General features: G+C 40.0%; 2 protein-coding genes and 1 long non-coding RNA gene across 12 annotated transcripts; all 3 read right to left on the reverse strand.

The window, feature by feature from the left end:
* Positions 1–189: 189 nt before the first annotated feature.
* Positions 190–2145, reverse strand: LOC112295717 (serpin-ZXA-like). 2 transcript variants are annotated; one of them, XM_024547588.3, is made up of 3 exons: positions 1982–2145; positions 1389–1825; positions 190–1240 (listed from the first exon to the last, which is right to left on the reverse strand). In XM_024547588.3, the coding sequence occupies exons 2-3, from the start codon at positions 1767–1769 to the stop codon at positions 452–454; spliced, it is 1170 nt and encodes a 389-aa protein (XP_024403356.1). In that variant the 5' UTR covers positions 1770–1825; positions 1982–2145; the 3' UTR covers positions 190–451. The 2 variants fall into 2 exon arrangements, with proteins under 2 accessions (XP_024403356.1, XP_024403355.1); XM_024547587.3 differs by having other exon boundaries at positions 1389–1834.
* Positions 2146–2636: 491 nt separating this feature from the next.
* On the reverse strand, positions 2637–11850 carry LOC112295716 (6-phosphofructo-2-kinase/fructose-2,6-bisphosphatase-like). 9 transcript variants are annotated; one of them, XM_090244864.1, is made up of 25 exons: positions 11743–11837; positions 11332–11437; positions 11077–11203; positions 10350–10747; positions 9989–10052; positions 9125–9714; positions 8709–8870; positions 8123–8212; positions 7577–7675; positions 7411–7440; positions 7183–7236; positions 6842–6895; positions 6453–6530; positions 6012–6103; positions 5780–5837; positions 5583–5657; positions 5368–5415; positions 5156–5253; positions 4719–4794; positions 4553–4615; positions 4252–4343; positions 4015–4083; positions 3837–3900; positions 3298–3363; positions 2637–3102 (listed from the first exon to the last, which is right to left on the reverse strand). In XM_090244864.1, the coding sequence occupies exons 4-25, from the start codon at positions 10518–10520 to the stop codon at positions 3025–3027; spliced, it is 2271 nt and encodes a 756-aa protein (XP_090100990.1). In that variant the 5' UTR covers positions 10521–10747; positions 11077–11203; positions 11332–11437; positions 11743–11837; the 3' UTR covers positions 2637–3024. The 9 variants fall into 9 exon arrangements, with proteins under 9 accessions (XP_090100990.1, XP_090100989.1, XP_090100987.1 ...); XM_090244863.1 differs by lacking the exon at positions 11077–11203; XM_090244861.1 differs by lacking the exon at positions 11077–11203 and having other exon boundaries at positions 8709–8885.
* A 2531-nt stretch (positions 11851–14381) lies between these two features.
* LOC149987404 (uncharacterized) lies at positions 14382–15920 on the reverse strand. Its single transcript, XR_016498730.1, has 2 exons — positions 14927–15920; positions 14382–14822 (listed from the first exon to the last, which is right to left on the reverse strand). It is a non-coding gene; the product is annotated as an uncharacterized LOC149987404 (long non-coding RNA).
* Between the last annotated feature and the right edge of the window lie 2875 nt (positions 15921–18795).

The raw sequence follows: 18795 nt of genomic DNA on the forward strand, positions 1-18795 counted from the left end.
TTTGATATGTTTAATTACAAAAAACACATAATGGTTGGTTTCAATATGCTCTTTCTAAAACAAAGCAAGAATCTTCTATGTTAATATATTTAACAGATATTCGTAATATAATAAACTTGTTGTGGGTGACACTAATTACAAAGTGATAATACTTAAAGGTTATAAACAATGTCATTAATGCATAAGTACTTGGTTATAAAAATGAAGATGGATTAATTATATTTTTATAATCCTACAGCCATCTTTACTTGGAATATTACAAATTAATAATTTATCAAACTTACATGAAAAAACTCTTTATAATATGCTTTGCTTTTTTTCCTTTCAAACTTTAGAATTGAATGATTGCATTCAAATCCGCTAATGAAAACCCTAATCTCCAGCAACACCGACACGGTCACCAGTGCGAGCAAACCCCGCTAAAACAATTAGGGTTAGTGCTAGGGTTCGGTCACGCTTGCTTGGAGGGGTTGGTGACCCGCCCGGAAAAGACGATGGCGTTGCTGACCTCTTCCATGATGAGGAACATGAAGGGCCTGTCTGCGACGAAGGTATCGGGCTCTCTTGTGTACATTATCATGGACATGAGCGAGATCTCCACGGTGGTCACCGCCGCTGCCTCCGTCCCCACCTCATTCACGTCCACGAAGGCCTTGTGACGAACACTGGAGATGCCCAGAGGCCCATCATCGCTAGTCATGTCGCTGAAATCGCCTTCCGGTGTGAAGGGCAGCTCCATTCCCATGGCCTTTAAGGGTTCCGATACCTCCAGCCCGTATGTGACTTTGAACTTGGGGAGTAGGAATCGTTTGAGCGGTACTTTGTTGCCGAAGTTGGTGAGGTCGGAGGTGAGAGACTGTGGGGTGAGGCTCGATTCCAGGTCGAGGAGGGTGATGTTTTCCTGTGGGAGGAGGATGAACATGGCGAAGCTGCGTTGGGTTGTTTCCTTGAGGGCGTAAGGGAGGCGGACGACCTTGTGTGTGGGGAAGGATTTGAAGAACTGGTTTTTGTGAGATCTCATCATGGGGACTTGAATGGTGGTTCCGTCTGCTAGATGGAAGTCGTCGTCTTTGGTCATGGAACTGTCGAAGCGGTTCTCCCAGCTGCCATTGAAGTATATCGCGTTGGCAAGGATCGCTTTTGTGTGTGCCGACACGGCATCTGGAGGGAGGACGTTGGCAATCTTGCCATGTGTCTTGTTCTCAGCCCATTTGTTTATTGTCTCCCGGGCTTCGGTTGACTACACAAATGGAGTGTTACGAAGCTTTTGTAGCATATCTCTCGAAAATTCCAGAAATTCTACAGCGATTAGAGGTTTTCCTCAATGTATATAGGGGCATTCGACACATCCATAGAAGTGAAAGACTTGAAAGAGCAATGGGTGTCACCTTATGGCGGAAATCCACTGATGCAGCCTCGGCACCATAAGAGTCCTTGAGCAATTTCTGGAAGGTGGGCTTTAGCTGGATGGTTTGATCGACCCAGATGCGATTCGCACAAGACAATTCTAGACCCTGTTCTCCATCAGATTGCAGTATGTTTGCCAAATGCGTCGAGAACTTGTGCATCAAGTCTCCATGCGGGATCTTGATGGAGTTTGCAATTTGTTCTAGGGTGGGTCCTTTCGCTCCAGCTGCCACCATTGACAGCGCGAGGCTGATACTGATTGGCGAAAGCACGGTATTCTCCTCTGGAGCTCGATTAGCTATTTTCCTGTACAGGTCTAGCACAAACTCCGTTTGTTGTCTTGCTAGCGCTCCCACGTCCATCTCAGCGGGCTCCGTGATCCCGTGACACTGAATTAGGTGCTTGATGATACACACGTCTATCCGCACTGCTGTTCAGTACTAATGAGATCCAGGCTCAACTACAAATAACAACCTGCATGACAGATACGAGCAGAACAGAATCGAAAGATCTGAAAGAATTGCACAACAATCTACGGACACAATCTGGACTGCAATTGTACTGATTACCTCACCTGTTTCCCAAGTTGAGCCAGTCGAATCAGATCTCTGTCAACACAAAGCTGATCCTGTGTGCTAATCTTGATACACAGAAATTGCGAGGTCCTTCGGCAGTAGGAGGTGAGAATGCATAATGATGGAGACTGTGACAAACTATCTTCACGTGTGGAAACTCTTAGATCTCTGCGAATGTGATGGAACGACCAACTAGTTGAATTCAAATACTTGAGCACAAGGTGCCGCGTGCCCCTCCACGCGATTCAGCACAATAACTCGTCTGGCAGATTAAAGAAGCAAACACGAATTCCAATTTCAGGATGAGCGCATGTATCTCGCTGAGCTATTTAGAAATATAATTTCCACGCCCTGCTGGAATGTAGCGAGACTCTTGTGGATCGAATGAGGACAAATGACAAAGCATATGTTTGGAATAAGTCAGACAACGAACCAGCTCTTCAACCAGCCTATCCACCTGTCTTGACGTTGCCTGTTTCTACTGCGGTCCCTGGAAGACGATCCAGCTGCCAATCGATTCTCGATGGGGAATCCCATGTCAGCTACAATATTGACCTTTCTATCGGTTTGTAGGATTATCAAGACTGGTGTCAGGTGGAATATGAAATGAATTGGAAGTTTAAGAGAGACGTGGGCAGCAGAAAATAGATGAGCTATGGGAACCACAATACATTATCATATTTATTGAGCATTCTTGGATACAGGTTCATTACGGGTAATGGCTATTGTAGGAATCTGTTGATCGCAGGAACTATATTTAAAAATGTACAAATAGACCAATAACTGCTTCAGCAACTCACTGCGTATCTACAGCTTTCATATTAGCATCTGTAGTTACATTATAAGTTGAAAGTTTGTAAAATTGTCACTGGAGCAAAATAAATCCTGCCAAAAAATCTAGAGGCTTTTTTATGTATCGAAATAGCATACGCAAGTGCCGAAGTGAATACAACTTGAGCGAGTCTGTTGCTTCAGAAACTTTGAATGTGTAGCACTAACACAAGGACAAGGGAAAATTTCCTAGGAAATTGCTAAAAATATACTACTCCATAAGCTTGTATCGTTTTTCTTGCATGCCTGTCATTCCCATTTTAATCTCGATAATGGTATGTAATGGCACCTGCATCCAATTAATTGGAAATTCGTCCTTAGTACCAAAACCTAACACTGACAGCGATTGAGCAATATTGCCTTCGCTAACCAGATGCTCCTTGTCGGTGTTGGCAATTATACATATATTAAGAATACAACAACAACAATAATAATAATAATAATAATAATCATAATTGTAATAATAAATTCAGGGGGCACAGACCTGAATATGGGGAACCTCTTTGAGTGGTTTGTCCATAAAGTATGCATACAATGAGCGGAGAATTGCCTGATGGAAAAGTATCACACGATACGAAAACATGGTCATTGCAGGTCGACTATTCCAAACCAAAATTCATCAAGTTTCCACGACAGTTCATCAACAGGATCTACAGACTCTTGTAACTCAAACATATAGACGGTTAACATGGAATCCTGAATTCCACCAAGGGGCCCTACTCAAATAGCACAAGATTTTAACAGAAAATAGTTTGGGTTATTTACTCGCTGCAGAACTTCTCGGTGGAAATGGAGCATTACAAAACTCCAATCAATCGAAGTGGATTTGGACGACTGAAACTACATGGGTGTTTGTACAAAAGGACTATTTATGTTGATGTGACCTTCAGACACATCTGTTATATCTGTTTGAGATATCCGACAAGCTGCCTTTTCTTGTGCCAAATCAATTATGTGGCGAGACTCACCATGATATGCAACATAGAAAAGTACAAAATCCAACACGAGGCATATAGTACTTACTTGATGTGCAATTACCACCACTGGTGAGCGCTGCCTCTCAAGCTCTACAATGACAGGCTCCACCCTACAAGAATCGAATAATAATCATCAAACACTTCAAAGCTTTGCATGAACCAGCTCAGAGTGAAATCATCGTTAACGTTTAAGAACTAAATTCAGTTGCAGATGTGAGGTATACCTTTGGATGACGTCCAAGTAAGATTCACCACGAGGATAGCGATAGCGGAGTTTATCTGCCTTACGTGCTCTGAAACAAAGATAATTTCAAAAACATCAACCTATCGCCAAACACAAAAATACATTCTCCACTTCTTGAAGAAGTAGCGAATGGGTACTGTTTAGGTGCTGCTAGATCCACAACTCAGATCATTGTAGTGTTCAGCAACTGTACAATTGTCCAAAAAATGATACTTACGCATATTCTTCAGGCATAGATTCTTTGATCTCTTCGTACGTCATTCCATCGCAGACTCCTGCATTGATTTCGTCTAGCGCCTTCCATTCAACCTGCAGCCTTATGATATTCCAATAAGAGCTGGTTCCCTCACTAGAGATTAAAATTGAATTGCATAATTTATACGACCTTGTCAATGATTATTATGCAGCATCTATGGATAACAATTCATGAGGTGTCTTTCATTTGTTTCTAAGTGTCATAGCTTAATTGCGTCTTTTGGGGCTCATTGAGTTACACTGATTTGTCCATAAAAACTTACTTTTGAAAACCAATCGATGTGCCTTGCAGTGATACCTGTCCTTCTCAAAGTACTTGTCCAGATCTGCAAGATAGCGTAAAAGCAGTGTTTATCAGACAAGTTGCTACCAAATACTCATACAAAAATAGTGGAACCTGTTAAACTAGTTGAAAGTTAAGTTTATTACAGAAGCTGTCGTCTCGTTCTTCAGCCGCCTCTTCACAAATTCAGCCAGCTTGAGTGCATACTTTTCTCCAGCTTCACTGCACATAGGAAGCATTATTGTATGATTACGAAGTGAGTTATCTTGAAATTTTGCGAACGACAACAGCTCTCCCAATACCACCTCGCAAGTTTCAATTTCGTCCTCAAAGAGGCTATAAATAATAGGCTAGATCATTAGCCTTATGAAGATTATCTATATATATATATATACACATGTACATGAACATTAAATAGAGTTACCCTCGTATTAAGAGTGGTTGATTTCCTTGTTGATTCAGATTGCTTATAATTTAGCCCACGATGTGATCGAGAAGCAGATCCACAATTTGAGGGCAATCACGACATCGGTGCGCAATTAATACTATTCTAGGAAAGAGACGCGCTAAGTAAAAACATTACCTAAGTACGGGGTCTCCACCAATACGGCCCTTCACATTATCCTGGCTTTCACCATGCCGAGTGAGTAATATCGGCCGTGGTGTGATGTGGGTGTTGACCTACACACATACACTTGTTAATAATCTCAAAGACATAGCTTCTGCGGCTCCGTATGGCTTGGACTACAACGATGTTATGATTATTGAAATGACCTAGCCAAGGAGATCTCTTACCAAGAAAAACACGATACGGCCCGGAAGGTATCCACTAATATTACTCACCTACAGACCCACATTACAATCAGATCGATGTCCACAAATTCCACACAGGGTATCAAAAACACACATCAATAATGAATAATTTTCTCAATTTCAGAGCATACTGATAATCAATGATTCTCTGGAAATGTACAAAGAAAGCGAAAGGTACATGGAAAACTTATGCTTACTTGCATATGACCGCCCTGCCCACTGACCATGTCAATCAACTTAATATAGGATCCCTCAGTCACTGGTTCATACATCTGCAACAGATCGAAGATTAGAATCAATTAACTGGTGCGGAGGTCTGAAACACATCCTTAGAAGCATCTCCTGGAAAAACTTCTTAGGACCGACAAGAGATAATAGATGTCAAGAAACTTACTTTTTCATAGTGGTCAAGTCGAGTCCTGAAGTCCTCAAGGGCAGTTTCGTAATCGGGCCTATTGTGACAATCATCCGTAACAATCATTGATCACAATCAACAACTATCAATCAAGTTGGTCGTGCAGGTTAAGAATAACAGGTGCAGTTTCAAGAAAATATTATTCCAGAAAGTCATTCCTACACCAGTGAATACTATCCAATGCAACAGCAAAACAGTTGCAGTAACTCACACATCAGCGTAATCAGGGCTTCGAGTCGTCTTCAATTGAATGTTGGTCTCAATCACAGATCGATCATTACATAATATCTCCAAGAAGATAATCTACACAATATGCCCACACAATTTCGTGAAAGAGGAACAACAGCATATGCTTCTGATCCTATATGATTAGATGGTGAAGGCGTAGGAGCGGTGGATACCGTGAATAGCAAGTTATACGCAACATTAGTTCCCTTTTTCATTATAAGTATCGATTCAGCGACAACAGGTTTCACGAATCGAGTTGATAGATGAAGCAAGACCGTTGTCCAAATACTTTCTTTCTATGAAGATGTGGAGACAAGATGATAACAAATGCATATGCTGGTAAATAGAATGAAGCTCACTTCATGCAGTAGAGACTCAATCAAACCAGATATACATCTAAGAGGGAACGAATTATAGTCTCCACCTTGCATTTGCCCTCAGCCAACTTCGTCAGCAAATCCCGACGAGCTTTCGTGCTGTTAGTAGCATCAAAGACACCAATCTGCATTAATCCGCAAAGAAAATAAATTCTCTCAGAAAAATGCGCACATCAAACTGGAGCCAACTGATTTTCAATAGGAGTTGATCAAAAGAGCTTTTTGAGATTGATTGTGAAATAACATAAAAACCATACGAATCTAGGATAACCTAAAATTGTAAAAAAAAAAAAAAAAAAAAAAAAAAAGATCAAACGACCCAAATTAAAAGTAAAAACATCATATCCAAAGACACCAACACTTAGAAGACAAGAGATGCAAGATTTAGATATCAACTAACTGGTACAAGCTTTCGAGAATAAAATGCCGAAATTACCTGTCCTCCTTCATCCATCCAGGCAAGCATATCCTCCATGGCGAGCACTGCAACCTTTACATATCAAATTATTTTAGCTTAGCAACAAGAATTCCAAGACAAGAAGCTACTGCTTTATCCTCTCACAAAAGTGAGGTTCAGTCAACGTTATCTTCCTAAGTGACATTCGTAGACCCTATCACAAAAAATGCTATTTAACCATGCACCCCTCAATCGTGATCAATAAAAATTCATATCCTAGCATAGATATTATCAACACATAAACTGCAGTCATATCAACGAAATTCTCAATGATAACATTCGAATATCAAAGAACTTCGAGTATACAGCAATGATTATACCTCGTTTCTTGCTTCTATACCCTCCTGGTTATCACCGCGAAAAAAGTCGGCAGTCTGGCATGTCCCAAGCCATTAATAGATTAATTATGAAATTACTAATTTGACCACAAATTAACTTTTGAAATTTTTGAATGATGAAGGAACAATATTTAATGGACGAGGTCGAGTTGGAGAATGGTGTAGTCAATAGAAGGCTAAGTTTGCTCTGTCCCTTAAAGTGGTTCCCACCTGGTTACGCCCAAGCTTCAAACGTCGATACTAGTTCATCACAACAAAGAAGTCAGTCAAATAGCCCTGCGTAACATTTAGAGGACCGGAAACAACACCCTTCATAAGATCCAACATTGCGAATCCTATAGGAAAAGCCCGTGGCTAAATGCTAGAATAAGCTTACTTTTCCAACATTGAAGTGTTTAGTATCATGGCCTAGCCACCTAAGATATCTCGTCAATTTTGCTGCCGTAAACGTCTTGCCTCGTGCAGGTAACCCAACCTGAACCCAAAGCAACCAGTAGGATGAGTTATTTGAAAGAAATTCCAATATTTTCACATGAAAAATCGACGCTTCTGCTTCAATTCGTTTAATCGCGCTGAAACGTACAAGTGATAATGCCAAACTATGCTTCATAACTTTCAAATTGTACTCATTAATGTCGACTTCCTTTCTGAACCAACAAAAAAAAAAAAAAAAAACAGAAAAAACAAAACAAAACAAAACAAAACAAAACAAAAAAAACAAAACAAACAAAAAATCCTTTACATGGTTCGGAGCATGAGCAATAACACGGAAAGCTGATGTCTGGAAGTTTTCTAAAGATAAGTTACATACCAGTGAATTTCAATAAATAAGAAATTATAAAAGCTGAGTCATTTTACTACCGATCTGATCCTTCAAAATTGCAAGAGGGAACTGGGAAGGCCAGAAAAACTGAGGATATACCAGAATGATTGCTAATTGACGACGTTCTTTCGCCATCAGACGATCAGCAACAGCTGCAGCGGCAACAGCACCGGCAGCTTCAGGCATTGTCTGCACACGTCATCTTTTACCATCATCATCCAGTCCAATGGATGCATGTACAATAGTCACTATGTTAAAGATTTATCACAGCATGTGAATATGAACAATCACAGTGTGTATTATTCAAACAATAACAGATGTAAGAATCAAAAATTTTGTCAAAGTCAGAAACGACTTTACCTAACTTTCACGCGGTGGAACCAGTAAATACCTAGGACACGCTACTGTTTACTTTATAAGAAAAAGCATCTACAATTCATAAGACATACCGTCCAGTATAGTTTCCGTTTGCAAAGAAAAAGAGGTTACGCAAGATGCACTACGAAAGATAGGTTTTAACAATTACTCACATTTCGAATAGACATTTACCAGGAGCAATATCCACAACATTAATTAGCTTTAAATATTCAACAAATGCCAAATAACGAGATTGATGTTTCTACTCGAATTCTCAATCACATAATTTATTTTCATTACATAAGAAGCGTCGAAGTAAAATGTGTACCTTAATCACATTGTCCAAATGTACATCGACATTCCTCACACTATCATGACCAGCAGGATTCGAAGGTAGGCGCACAGTGTTCTCAGCACAAAGAATTCCGTTTGATGGAGTTTGGGTTGATTGTTTGAAAGCTTCAACATCAGTTTCGTGAGATGTGGTCTCCTGCACATCCAGGTCCTGTATAGAATTGGTACATGTGCACCATATACTTGGTCACTTCCTCGACGGCACATGCCACAGATGATTCAGCAGGTTTTAAGATTTGAAGGGCACGTACAAAAGATTTAGAATATTGGGAAGATTTCCAGGAGAAAAGCTAACTAGATTACCCAGAATGATGATGATCAGAAAATAGTGAAACAAGAACAGAAGAACATGCAGCAAACAAAGGCACAACACATTGAATAAGCACGCACCTTAACAGGAATACTTCCATCTTTGCAAATATTTGTACTTTTTATTTCTGCAATATTTAGGTCACATGGAACGCTCGTATCGCCACCCCGGATTCTGTAAAGTCGACTTTCTCCATAAAATGGGGCAGGAACAGGACAACTCTTCTGGTGCAACTCACTGGAATCCGATGCTGGGTTTGGAGGGTTCTGCAATGCAGAACTTGCTATCGCGTCTGGCGTAGGCACCTCATAATGTTCTAAATCTAGCTCAAGTGCCTGTGTTTCATTTTTTAGTTCTGTTGCAACTACAGGATGTACACCGTCCTGTATAACGTCCAGAACACCCGCGATCGTGCTACCGTGAGATTGTAAGTTCTTTTTAAGAGAACTCCAACTAGCAGCCAGAGCAAATGGAGACACGGGGTCGGCTTGAATACTAACAGGCAGTTGCAGTAATTGTATTCCACCCTTCGTGGGGACTTTAAATTGCGCTGTAGGCCCAGCCTCTCCTTCCATCGTGCCAGCCTGAAGCATCCTATTTGCTCCCTCTTCAAGTATGCACAGATCTCTATCACCCTCCCCTTTAAGAAGAAATTTAAAATCCAGCAAACCTGCAAAATATGGTGCAGGAATTGTAAGAGAGGGTTCATTAATTTTACCCGGATTACATGCCCCACTGTTCAAAATCACGACACTGCATGGAAGAAACAGAGCTGCTGACATCTGCAAGTCTAGGTAACATAATCCAAAGTAGACAAGAGACGCATACAACCACATCATGAGCCGAACATAAAGCATACAAATCGTGTAGTATATCTGAAACGCATCCACAGGAAACAAATTAGATACCACCAGCAAATTAAATTGAAATGTGCTGAAAAACACCATGATTAGCAGGTGCAACGAAACTAAGCTCCCAAACAGTCGTTGATTCACGCTCCAGTGCAATCTGGACCAAAAGCACATAGCTCAGCTTGTGGACAAAACTGAAAATTTTGCGTTTTAAAGTTTCGTTTTCTTCGCAACGACGAATACGCATCTTAATACGAAAGCATAGTTAGAATAAACTCACACATTCGTCATTCACTATCAAGATGGATACGTAAAACACCTGATCATTAAAAGCAAGAATATCAAGTACTTGCTATACCAGGTCGATTTTCTCTAAAGTTGCACCCGACCTTGAGATATCTACTTCATGTAGATAGCACCCCAAAACAAGTGTGTCAATACAGGGCAGACTTACAGCTTTTGTCTCGTCCCAACAGCCTATCATTGGCAGTGAGCCAACAATATGAGGAACAAGATTTAGTGGTAAGGGTTGGTAATCCAGTTGATTCATTTTCAGAGCTACGAACAGTTGGCATCCTGAGAGATCGCTTGAAGTCACGAATTGAGCTGATTCTTCCTTACCCATGATGTCCGATGTTTCCAAATAGAGATCGCTACATTCAATATGATGATCAATGAAATTGGATATTCTCTTGGAAGAGTTCCACCTGATAGGACTAATTCTGGCGCAATTGCCACCCAGATGACAATCTCAATGTCTTAAGAAAAGTGCATTGATGAAGTCGTTCTTCATCTGAATCCGCTCGCGATTGTAATCCGCCAGACCAGGAGTCAACTTACATTACTCACGCCCTGAAATTCAGAGCAACCTACAGAGTCAACACTCATGTTCAAAAAGCAACGAATTTATGTTTTACTTTGTGCTGTGAGCACAAAGGTTGACAGATTAGTAATCGCCGTTGTACCAGACGGAGACTGTCAGATATCCTGGTAATACATGACCTTACAGTGAGCCCGTTCCGCAACCAAGAATAACATCGGAGGAAGAAATTTCATTTACAGTACGAGTTCCTTTCCCTATCTGCTTGCAAAGAAGCAACTCAATGCAGTTCGATAACATGAAAAATTTGTGTTCATAACAACATTCTAAGCGATCGGGCATAAGGATCCTATTCCGAAACCTCAAAATTTTGCAGTATACGTGACGGCCGCCATAGCCACAAAACGTGCAAGTGCCAAATCAAACGCTACCCATTGCAACCACTCCCATTCTCCACGTTTTCCTCTGGGTACGTCTCCGCACGAACACTGCACGTGGACGCCAAATTTCGAGCAATCCGTTGCCAGAGATGATAACAACATAAACTAAACCAAGGACGACATAACTGATCAAACAACTCCTTGTTACCAGCAGTCCTGCTCCTCACTATCTCTACCTTGAATTCGCTACGCTCCTGTACTGGCTCACGCTCCGATGGCGCAAAAAACAGTTGTAGAGGATCTAAAACATACTCAGCTCGACTTAACAAACACGACAGAAAGCTGCACAACACGGGATCACAAACCATCGAAAGCTCAAACCTCATTAAACTTCAATGTCTACAACAAAAACATGCAAGAAATTGAGCCAGAAGTGCTTTTTCAAGGCCAGGATCGCGCTCCGATCAGGCGTGAGCTGCGGTTGTAATGCAACCATGTCCAAAAGCACGCACGCACTCACTCACTCACTCATTTGCAACCATTGCACCAAACACGACGCAAGAAGATTCAAAGTGCGCAAATGCAAAGATTATCTATACAGAACCAAAATAATTACGAAAAATTCCGGTCAACAACAACAACAGTACCTGAATGATGCCAAGTAAAGAAGGCGATCCCCTCGGGATTCAGCTTCACAAAATTTGCGTTACAAAATGCACCAAGCATGGATCGTGCTGTGTGTGAGCTCTTTCTTCAAGGGACGCCGCCGTGCCCGTCGGTCTCCAAAAACGTTCGTCCCAATTTTGGACGATCGTTGTGCACCGTCTCGTCCATGAGAACGAAACGTGGGCGTTTGGACGAGAAACAGCGAAATGACACGGATAAGAAGGTGCGTCGGCCACCTCAGTGGCAGATAAGGGCAACTGAACTTGACGTCCCTTGTTCCTTTTCCCACTTCCCGACAAAACATTCTTGCTAATTTTGGGCTTGTTTATCACGTGCGTTCACACTGCGGTGCACCATGCGTGCTGGAGCTTACCTTGTTTGCTATGTTTGTTCTGTTTATATCCATGAAATCCCAGAAGATATATTATTACATTTTAAATCATCATATATATGGAAGAGTTAAAGATGAATACATTTTTATTTTTGAAGCACCTTTCCTGAATCATTAAAAATAATAAAATAATAAAATTTGAGGATATTTATAATTCAAATATTTTTCCTTTTTCTTTCTATTCTATATTTTATAAAAATCAAAAAGCATGAAAAAATTGTAAAATTTATATTCTTAAATTTTACTTTTAAAAAAGTTTTTTTTTGTGCTAAAGTTTGCTAAGGAATTGCAAAAAACAAATGAAATTTGGAATTTTTTCAATGAAACCGTATATATACACACACACACACATATATATATGAAATCTGAAAAAAACATTCCTTAAAAACACTCTTACAACATTAATGCTTAAGGCTAAATTTACATTGATAATTTCGAATATGCTTGTAAAAAAATTAAAAATTACATTATATATTCTATGTAAGCAACAAATTGTATGATTTGTTTTCTATTAATGTACAAGAAATGCCAGTTCCTACATATGTTCGTTGAAAATTCTTTGTCAGAAAATATATTTATTGTAAAATAAATATATACAGATATATATAGAAGCAATCTATTTTTGCAAAAACTATTCTTTGTCAATTGAAATGCTTCCATAAGATTTGGTCATTGTCAAGATGGCTTTGCTTGTTGACTATATAGATTCAATGAAATAAATTTATCTTTAAACAAAAAGTATAGAGCAACCTTCATACAAGAAATTTGGTCTCAAGGAATTTAATAAGATATGAACAAATTAGTTGGAAAGCCTTAAAAAAAAGTTTGACAAACATCCCAACACATGAGAAATCTTTATTTTTTATTTTTAAATGAAACAAATTTTGAATGACAACAACTCAACTTGTTCTAGAATATATTAGGTGACGAACTAGAACTTTAGAGCACCACAATGTGGCTTTATAATACATGAAAGCATAGTTGAGTAGATAGCAATAGCCTTAACTCTGCCCACATGCATACCAAAAGTTATGTTGTCTTTTTATACCTTGTTTCATCTTATCAATGAATTGGATATACTTTGTTTTTAAGTCAATATATATATATATATATATATATATTATTCATGGTTAATATTAGTAAATTAATTTATAATTATTTTAGATAAAAATGATGTATTTATATATATATATATATATATAATCTTTTATTTTATTTTCTTGATTAAAAAGTAAAATTGCAAGTCATTAAAAAATATTAAAAAAATATATCATGGAGAAATTTATCACAAAGAAACAACAGTTTTAATCTCAAAACATTTCTTTATAATGTCAAAAAAAATATTACTAATGTTTTTCTATAAATATGGAAAATTTTAAATGATAATGTTTGACATTTTCTTGCTTATGATTAAAAGATTTGTCTTGTTTTCTTTTATTTAATATTTTTGAACTGTAATTTATTTCAGGATATTGAAAGTAATTTGAAAATTTAATCTATTTCTTTCTTGAATCATTCATGGAATTTTTGTACAAAAAAACTAGGTATAAACAAATAAGATATCAGATTATCTTACTAATAGTTGATCAATAAAGCTTTCCTATAAATGACGATTTATATGTATGTGTATGTATATATATATATATATATATATATATAACATCCAAGTTTTCCATATTATCATTCAATTTTTAAGTGTGTTAAACTTGAATTTATTTTTAGTTTTGAAGCCTGCATCTTTTTTAGGCACCACAAAGGTCTTTTTGTCTCAACATACATTTGATAATCCTCAATGTTTTTTAAATTTTTTGTATGAGATGCAATAATCAAAATAATACAGTAACATGCTCTAACAAACTATAGGATGATTTGTAACATAAGAAGTACAAGAAATAAATATTCATATTAATGAATGAATGAGGTTCTGGTGCTTTGTGAAAACGTTTGTTGAATGCATAGCAAAAATGTGATGCAACATTTTATTTTATTTTATTTTATTTTTGAAAAAATCACTACAAAGATAATCTTGCACCCAATTGCAACCACAATGCCAAAACTAAAATTATTTCTTTCCACAAAAAGAATCACTGTTCAAAATTCCTAATGAATCAAAACAAAATCTCGTTTTCAAAGCATCTTCTTAACTTTTTGAAATGATTCACCTATTCACACATGGATTTTGTGAGAACTTCTTTTCATCCAGTTAATGTATCACACCCACATGTACACTTGTGTTTGAAAAAAATACTTTATCAAATCTCATGTACAATAGCGCAAATCTCCATGAGAAGTAATACAATATCATGGATTTTATTATTATTATTATTATTGTTTTTGAAAGGTTGTGTAACCTAACCCTTCCCACCACAACAGGAATAGATCCACTAAAATGTCGATTCCTTATAACCGCCAGCCCCAAACCAATGAACCCCAAACCCGTCAGTCCCTCATTCCACGATCCCCAAAACCGCGACTCTTAAACCGTGAAACTTTGAACCGTGGACCTTAATACCGAGAACGTGCTCTTCTTCCGCGTCGTGGATTCGGATATGGTGTCGCCGTTGATGAGCCCGATCTGGAAGCAAGCTTGCGGGATCTTCTCCGTGAGCCGATGATCGATCGTTGCCGATAGTGATGACGAGGAGCGCATGGAGGAGTCGACGAGCACAACTGGAAGATTACAACAACAAACAACATCAAACAGTGCCCCTAGCAACGAACGATCGGCGGCTCCAGGTGTTCAGATCCCATTCCGAGACTGTCCTTGTACCCACCTCGGAATTGCGCCGACTGCCGCAAATTCCTGCCAATCGAGGCTCCATGGATTTCTCATCATGTCAAACATGCGTCAGGGTCCCACTTCGAATGTCCCTCATTTTGCTGTCAGTTTCTGCCCTTCGTTGCTAGAGTTGGGGACTTCGGAGCTTGTCTGAGCGAAAATCGCGCATCGACAGCATCGTTATTGTTGATGAGGGGTTTCCTCGGTGTTAGAACGATGGTCAGCACCTTTCCCTGCTTGCTTGTTCCAATCTGTGGCCCTCTGTACGTTGGGTGCGTCGCCGCGCATCTTGTCCGCGATCTCTGATCTATTCATTTAGCATCCGAAACATTCCCAATTTAATGCATCCGATCCATTTCGCTCTGCCAGCTCCACTCTCGGAGTCAAGTTTAGTAACTGCTGTGAGGATCTCTCCGTGAGCGTCTCATCTGGGCACAACTCTCCAGCTATGGCTATGATTGGTGTGTTCACATCGCAACATCACACGTCAGCTTTAATGCCGCAGCTCTTGTTTCGAACCGTGGAGGATTTTTCATCGCTAAGCATATGCAATGGAAAGACACCTGCACCTCGCACCCAGAATTGAAGTGTGCATACTAGAAGTCTGCTAACTGCTATTTGTGGATTAAGAGAGAAAGGTTGCCTACATGGAGTAGTCTCAACGTGAATGCTGATGAATGCCGAAAATTGCAGTTAAACAATGGCAGCCAAGACGCCTCAAAGTCAATCGGTTTCAACGTCCAAGGCGATTCATGACAAGAACCCTGTTCATAGCGGTTTCCGTAAACCTTTAAACGGTGAACCAACTTCAAGACTGGCTAAAATCAACGAACTTGCGACAAACTCCCCCTGATGATAACCTGTCTGCATGTTAGTAAGTTTCAACAAGCCTTGCCGTTGTAGAATTCAAGTCTAGCCAGTATCCGTATCTCCATGCAGGCAACCTCCGTATCTAAGCGCTTGGGCCGACACGCCGCGGGGATGGAGATCAGGGGCTGGAAATGTAGATTCAATGAGCATCAAGTTCGTTCATGGCCTGTTCAGATTAACTGGTCATGACATGCAATGACAGAAATAAGACAGAGTGCAGCAGGCCGATTTTCAGTTGTACTTGGATCTACTCCTGACATTGGGAATCGTTTGGTTGATACACTGTGCGAGATGCGTAGTATCCAATACGGATCTTCTTTTGGCAAATTGTTATTGCACATCAACTTTCAGTCCAAGTTCCTTTGCACGCAAGAAAGTAGAGCTTGTGGATTCTATGGTACAATCACCTCCAAAAAATACCCAACAGCTTTCAATATTGATGTTTTCTAAGAAAACATTGGTGCTTTAAAGGCTGTCGGTTCACGTCGACACCTTGGATGAGAGAGTTCGAAGTGACAGCAGTACTGGTACTAAGCTAATCTCTCGTTTAACATGAATCGATGCAAATCGGAGTAACGATTTACTTGTGAGTTCATTCAGTGTGTAAATCTTTAAGTTTGCCAGTTGGTCGGAGGCGGTTTAGAGTTTCAACCCAATAATGTACCAACATTTCCTTTCAGATACATGAATGAACTTGATAATCAAGCAAATATAATCTCATAGAGCACTGCTTTTCCGGCTCTGGTAAATGTGAACTCATGTACGAGGGCCTAGCAAGAGGAACTGGCACTATGTCTCTTTTTTTCATGACTTCCTTGCCAAAGGTCACCATGTTGGGGATTCTTTCCAGAAAAAATAAACACGTTGTTTTTTTTTTTTTTTGGTAGCTGCAGGGAATTGTATTTGAAACGCATCCATTGACTACAACATCCTCTAATTTTCTCATTACTTCACAACTATTCCAGTGGAAACCTTACCTTACATTCAGTAACATGAGATGCTTCCATGGCAATTCAGAAGTTGCACGGAGTGTACTCTTTGCAATAATCGCTCATAGCACTGAATGATCTGGAAGCAGAATGCTTCTACCTGTATAGTAGACCAATTTAACTTATTCTCATCACAAGAACAAAGGATTATTAAGATGGATGATTTCTTCTGTTTCTATCCACTGCCCTCAAGTCAAGACCTGCAATCTTGTCCGAGTCGCACAATATCAAACTTGAATTCATTTTTAACAGATTGTGAACCTGCATCGAGGCAAGCTCCTCCGTAAAGCGAAAGAAGTGGAAGAATTTTCCAAAATTCTTACAGAAAGTCTTTTCAACCACAGTCAAACTGCATTGAATAAAATATGTTGAAGGAAGGCATTGACTTGAAACTCTCAAATCTACATCGTCTTCCAGGGTGTTTATTGTGGTATTGGTGATGATCGCAAATTCAATCAAGATATGGTTGTCCAGTACCGATTTGGATAGTGTCTCACGTTCAGATCGAGGTGCCCATGTGACGAGAATCCACATTCTTCACACCATAAGGATCTGGCGTCATGTGGGCAAGCAAAAGAGCCAGTTTACATTCTGTAACTAGTCATGCAGCTTCGTCGCGGAAGCACTCATGAGATTAACCTGAGTGATGAAGTGGGTTAGTGTGAGCTTAGATCACTTATGTATTTGAGTGCGCGTATGAGTTTGTACCAACAACCCAATTTGTGTTATTTATATTTATTTTTAATCTTATGAACCTTGCAAATCATACAAGTTCTTGCTTGAGAATACTGTAAAGAGACGGGAAGAAGTCTGCGAAACTAGTTTAGGCTCGTAAGTGACGACGTATCACAAAACTTAGCTCAGCAAAGCTGTCAATTCGATCTCATCGTGTTCTGCAATAAACATGAGGTTTGAGCAAGTCGTCTAGATTCACATTGTCATTAGGTACACACATCACAGCGCTTGAAAAATATCTTGGACACAGCAGACCCTCCTGCCGTCAGTGCACGGAACTGCGAAGCATTTTCACAGAACCTACGCTACTGGAAGCCCGCGAACACTCAATCAGCCACATTCTCTAAGCATGTCGGAACCAAACAATCTTCTGTCAAAGCTTTTAATCGGAAAAATGTTTTTATTTTTGTCCGAATGAGAAATTGAAAAAGAAAAAAAAAAAAAAAAAAAAAAAAAGGGAGAAAAAACGAAACTGGAACATTGACAGGAGCAGGTTCGTGAATATAATCTCTGTCAATCTGAGATCGTTTCACTTTGTCCTGGCTCTATTTTTTTCTGCTTCTGTAAGCAGGATAGGTTTGATTTAGAACCGAGAACATGTGCGCAGAAGACATTCTCCTTGAGCTGTGGGATGATGCGACAACCTGTAGACCAGGCACGCACAGGCTCAGCTACAGTGTGAAGTTACCACTGGCTTTGTACCCTGGTGGCCTTTTCGGGACCACGGTCACATCGCCTTTGTCTGGATGCAGGAAAACTCCACAGGAATGTGTGGGGCTCACATTAACTTGACTGCTGTGATTCTTGGCAACAGCAAGAATGTGTCAAAGCTCATCAAAACACTCCCTTCCCCCTCCCCTCCCCTCCCCTACAAACACCACCCACCCATCCATCCATCTATCCATCCCCGCTTGTCTAGTTGCTGAGGTGGGTTTGTTTCCCTCCAGCCAGACTCTGATACCAGCTCCTCCCTCCCTCCCTCCCTCTCTAGGCCCTCTCTCCGCCTCTCTCTCTGTATCTGTCTCTCTTTCCCTTTCCCTTTCTGCTTTCCTTTTCTCTCTTCAATTCATCCACTCCATGTCGTGCTTTTTTTTCTTTCCCCCTCACTGTGTGAACTTGCCGCAAGCAAGACAATAGGAGGAGAAGGAAGAGGAGGAGGATTCAACGCCCCTTTCTCTTCTCTGGTCAACAAACCAGTCCTGCCCAGGGGGGGCATGGCATGGCATGGCATGACAGGCAGCGTGGCGCTGGCGATGGAAGGCGAGACTGC

This window comes from Physcomitrium patens, chromosome 19, assembly GCF_059467195.1.
Source record: "Physcomitrium patens ecotype Gransden chromosome 19, ASM5946719v1, whole genome shotgun sequence".
Taxonomy (NCBI): Eukaryota; Viridiplantae; Streptophyta; class Bryopsida; order Funariales; family Funariaceae; genus Physcomitrium; species Physcomitrium patens.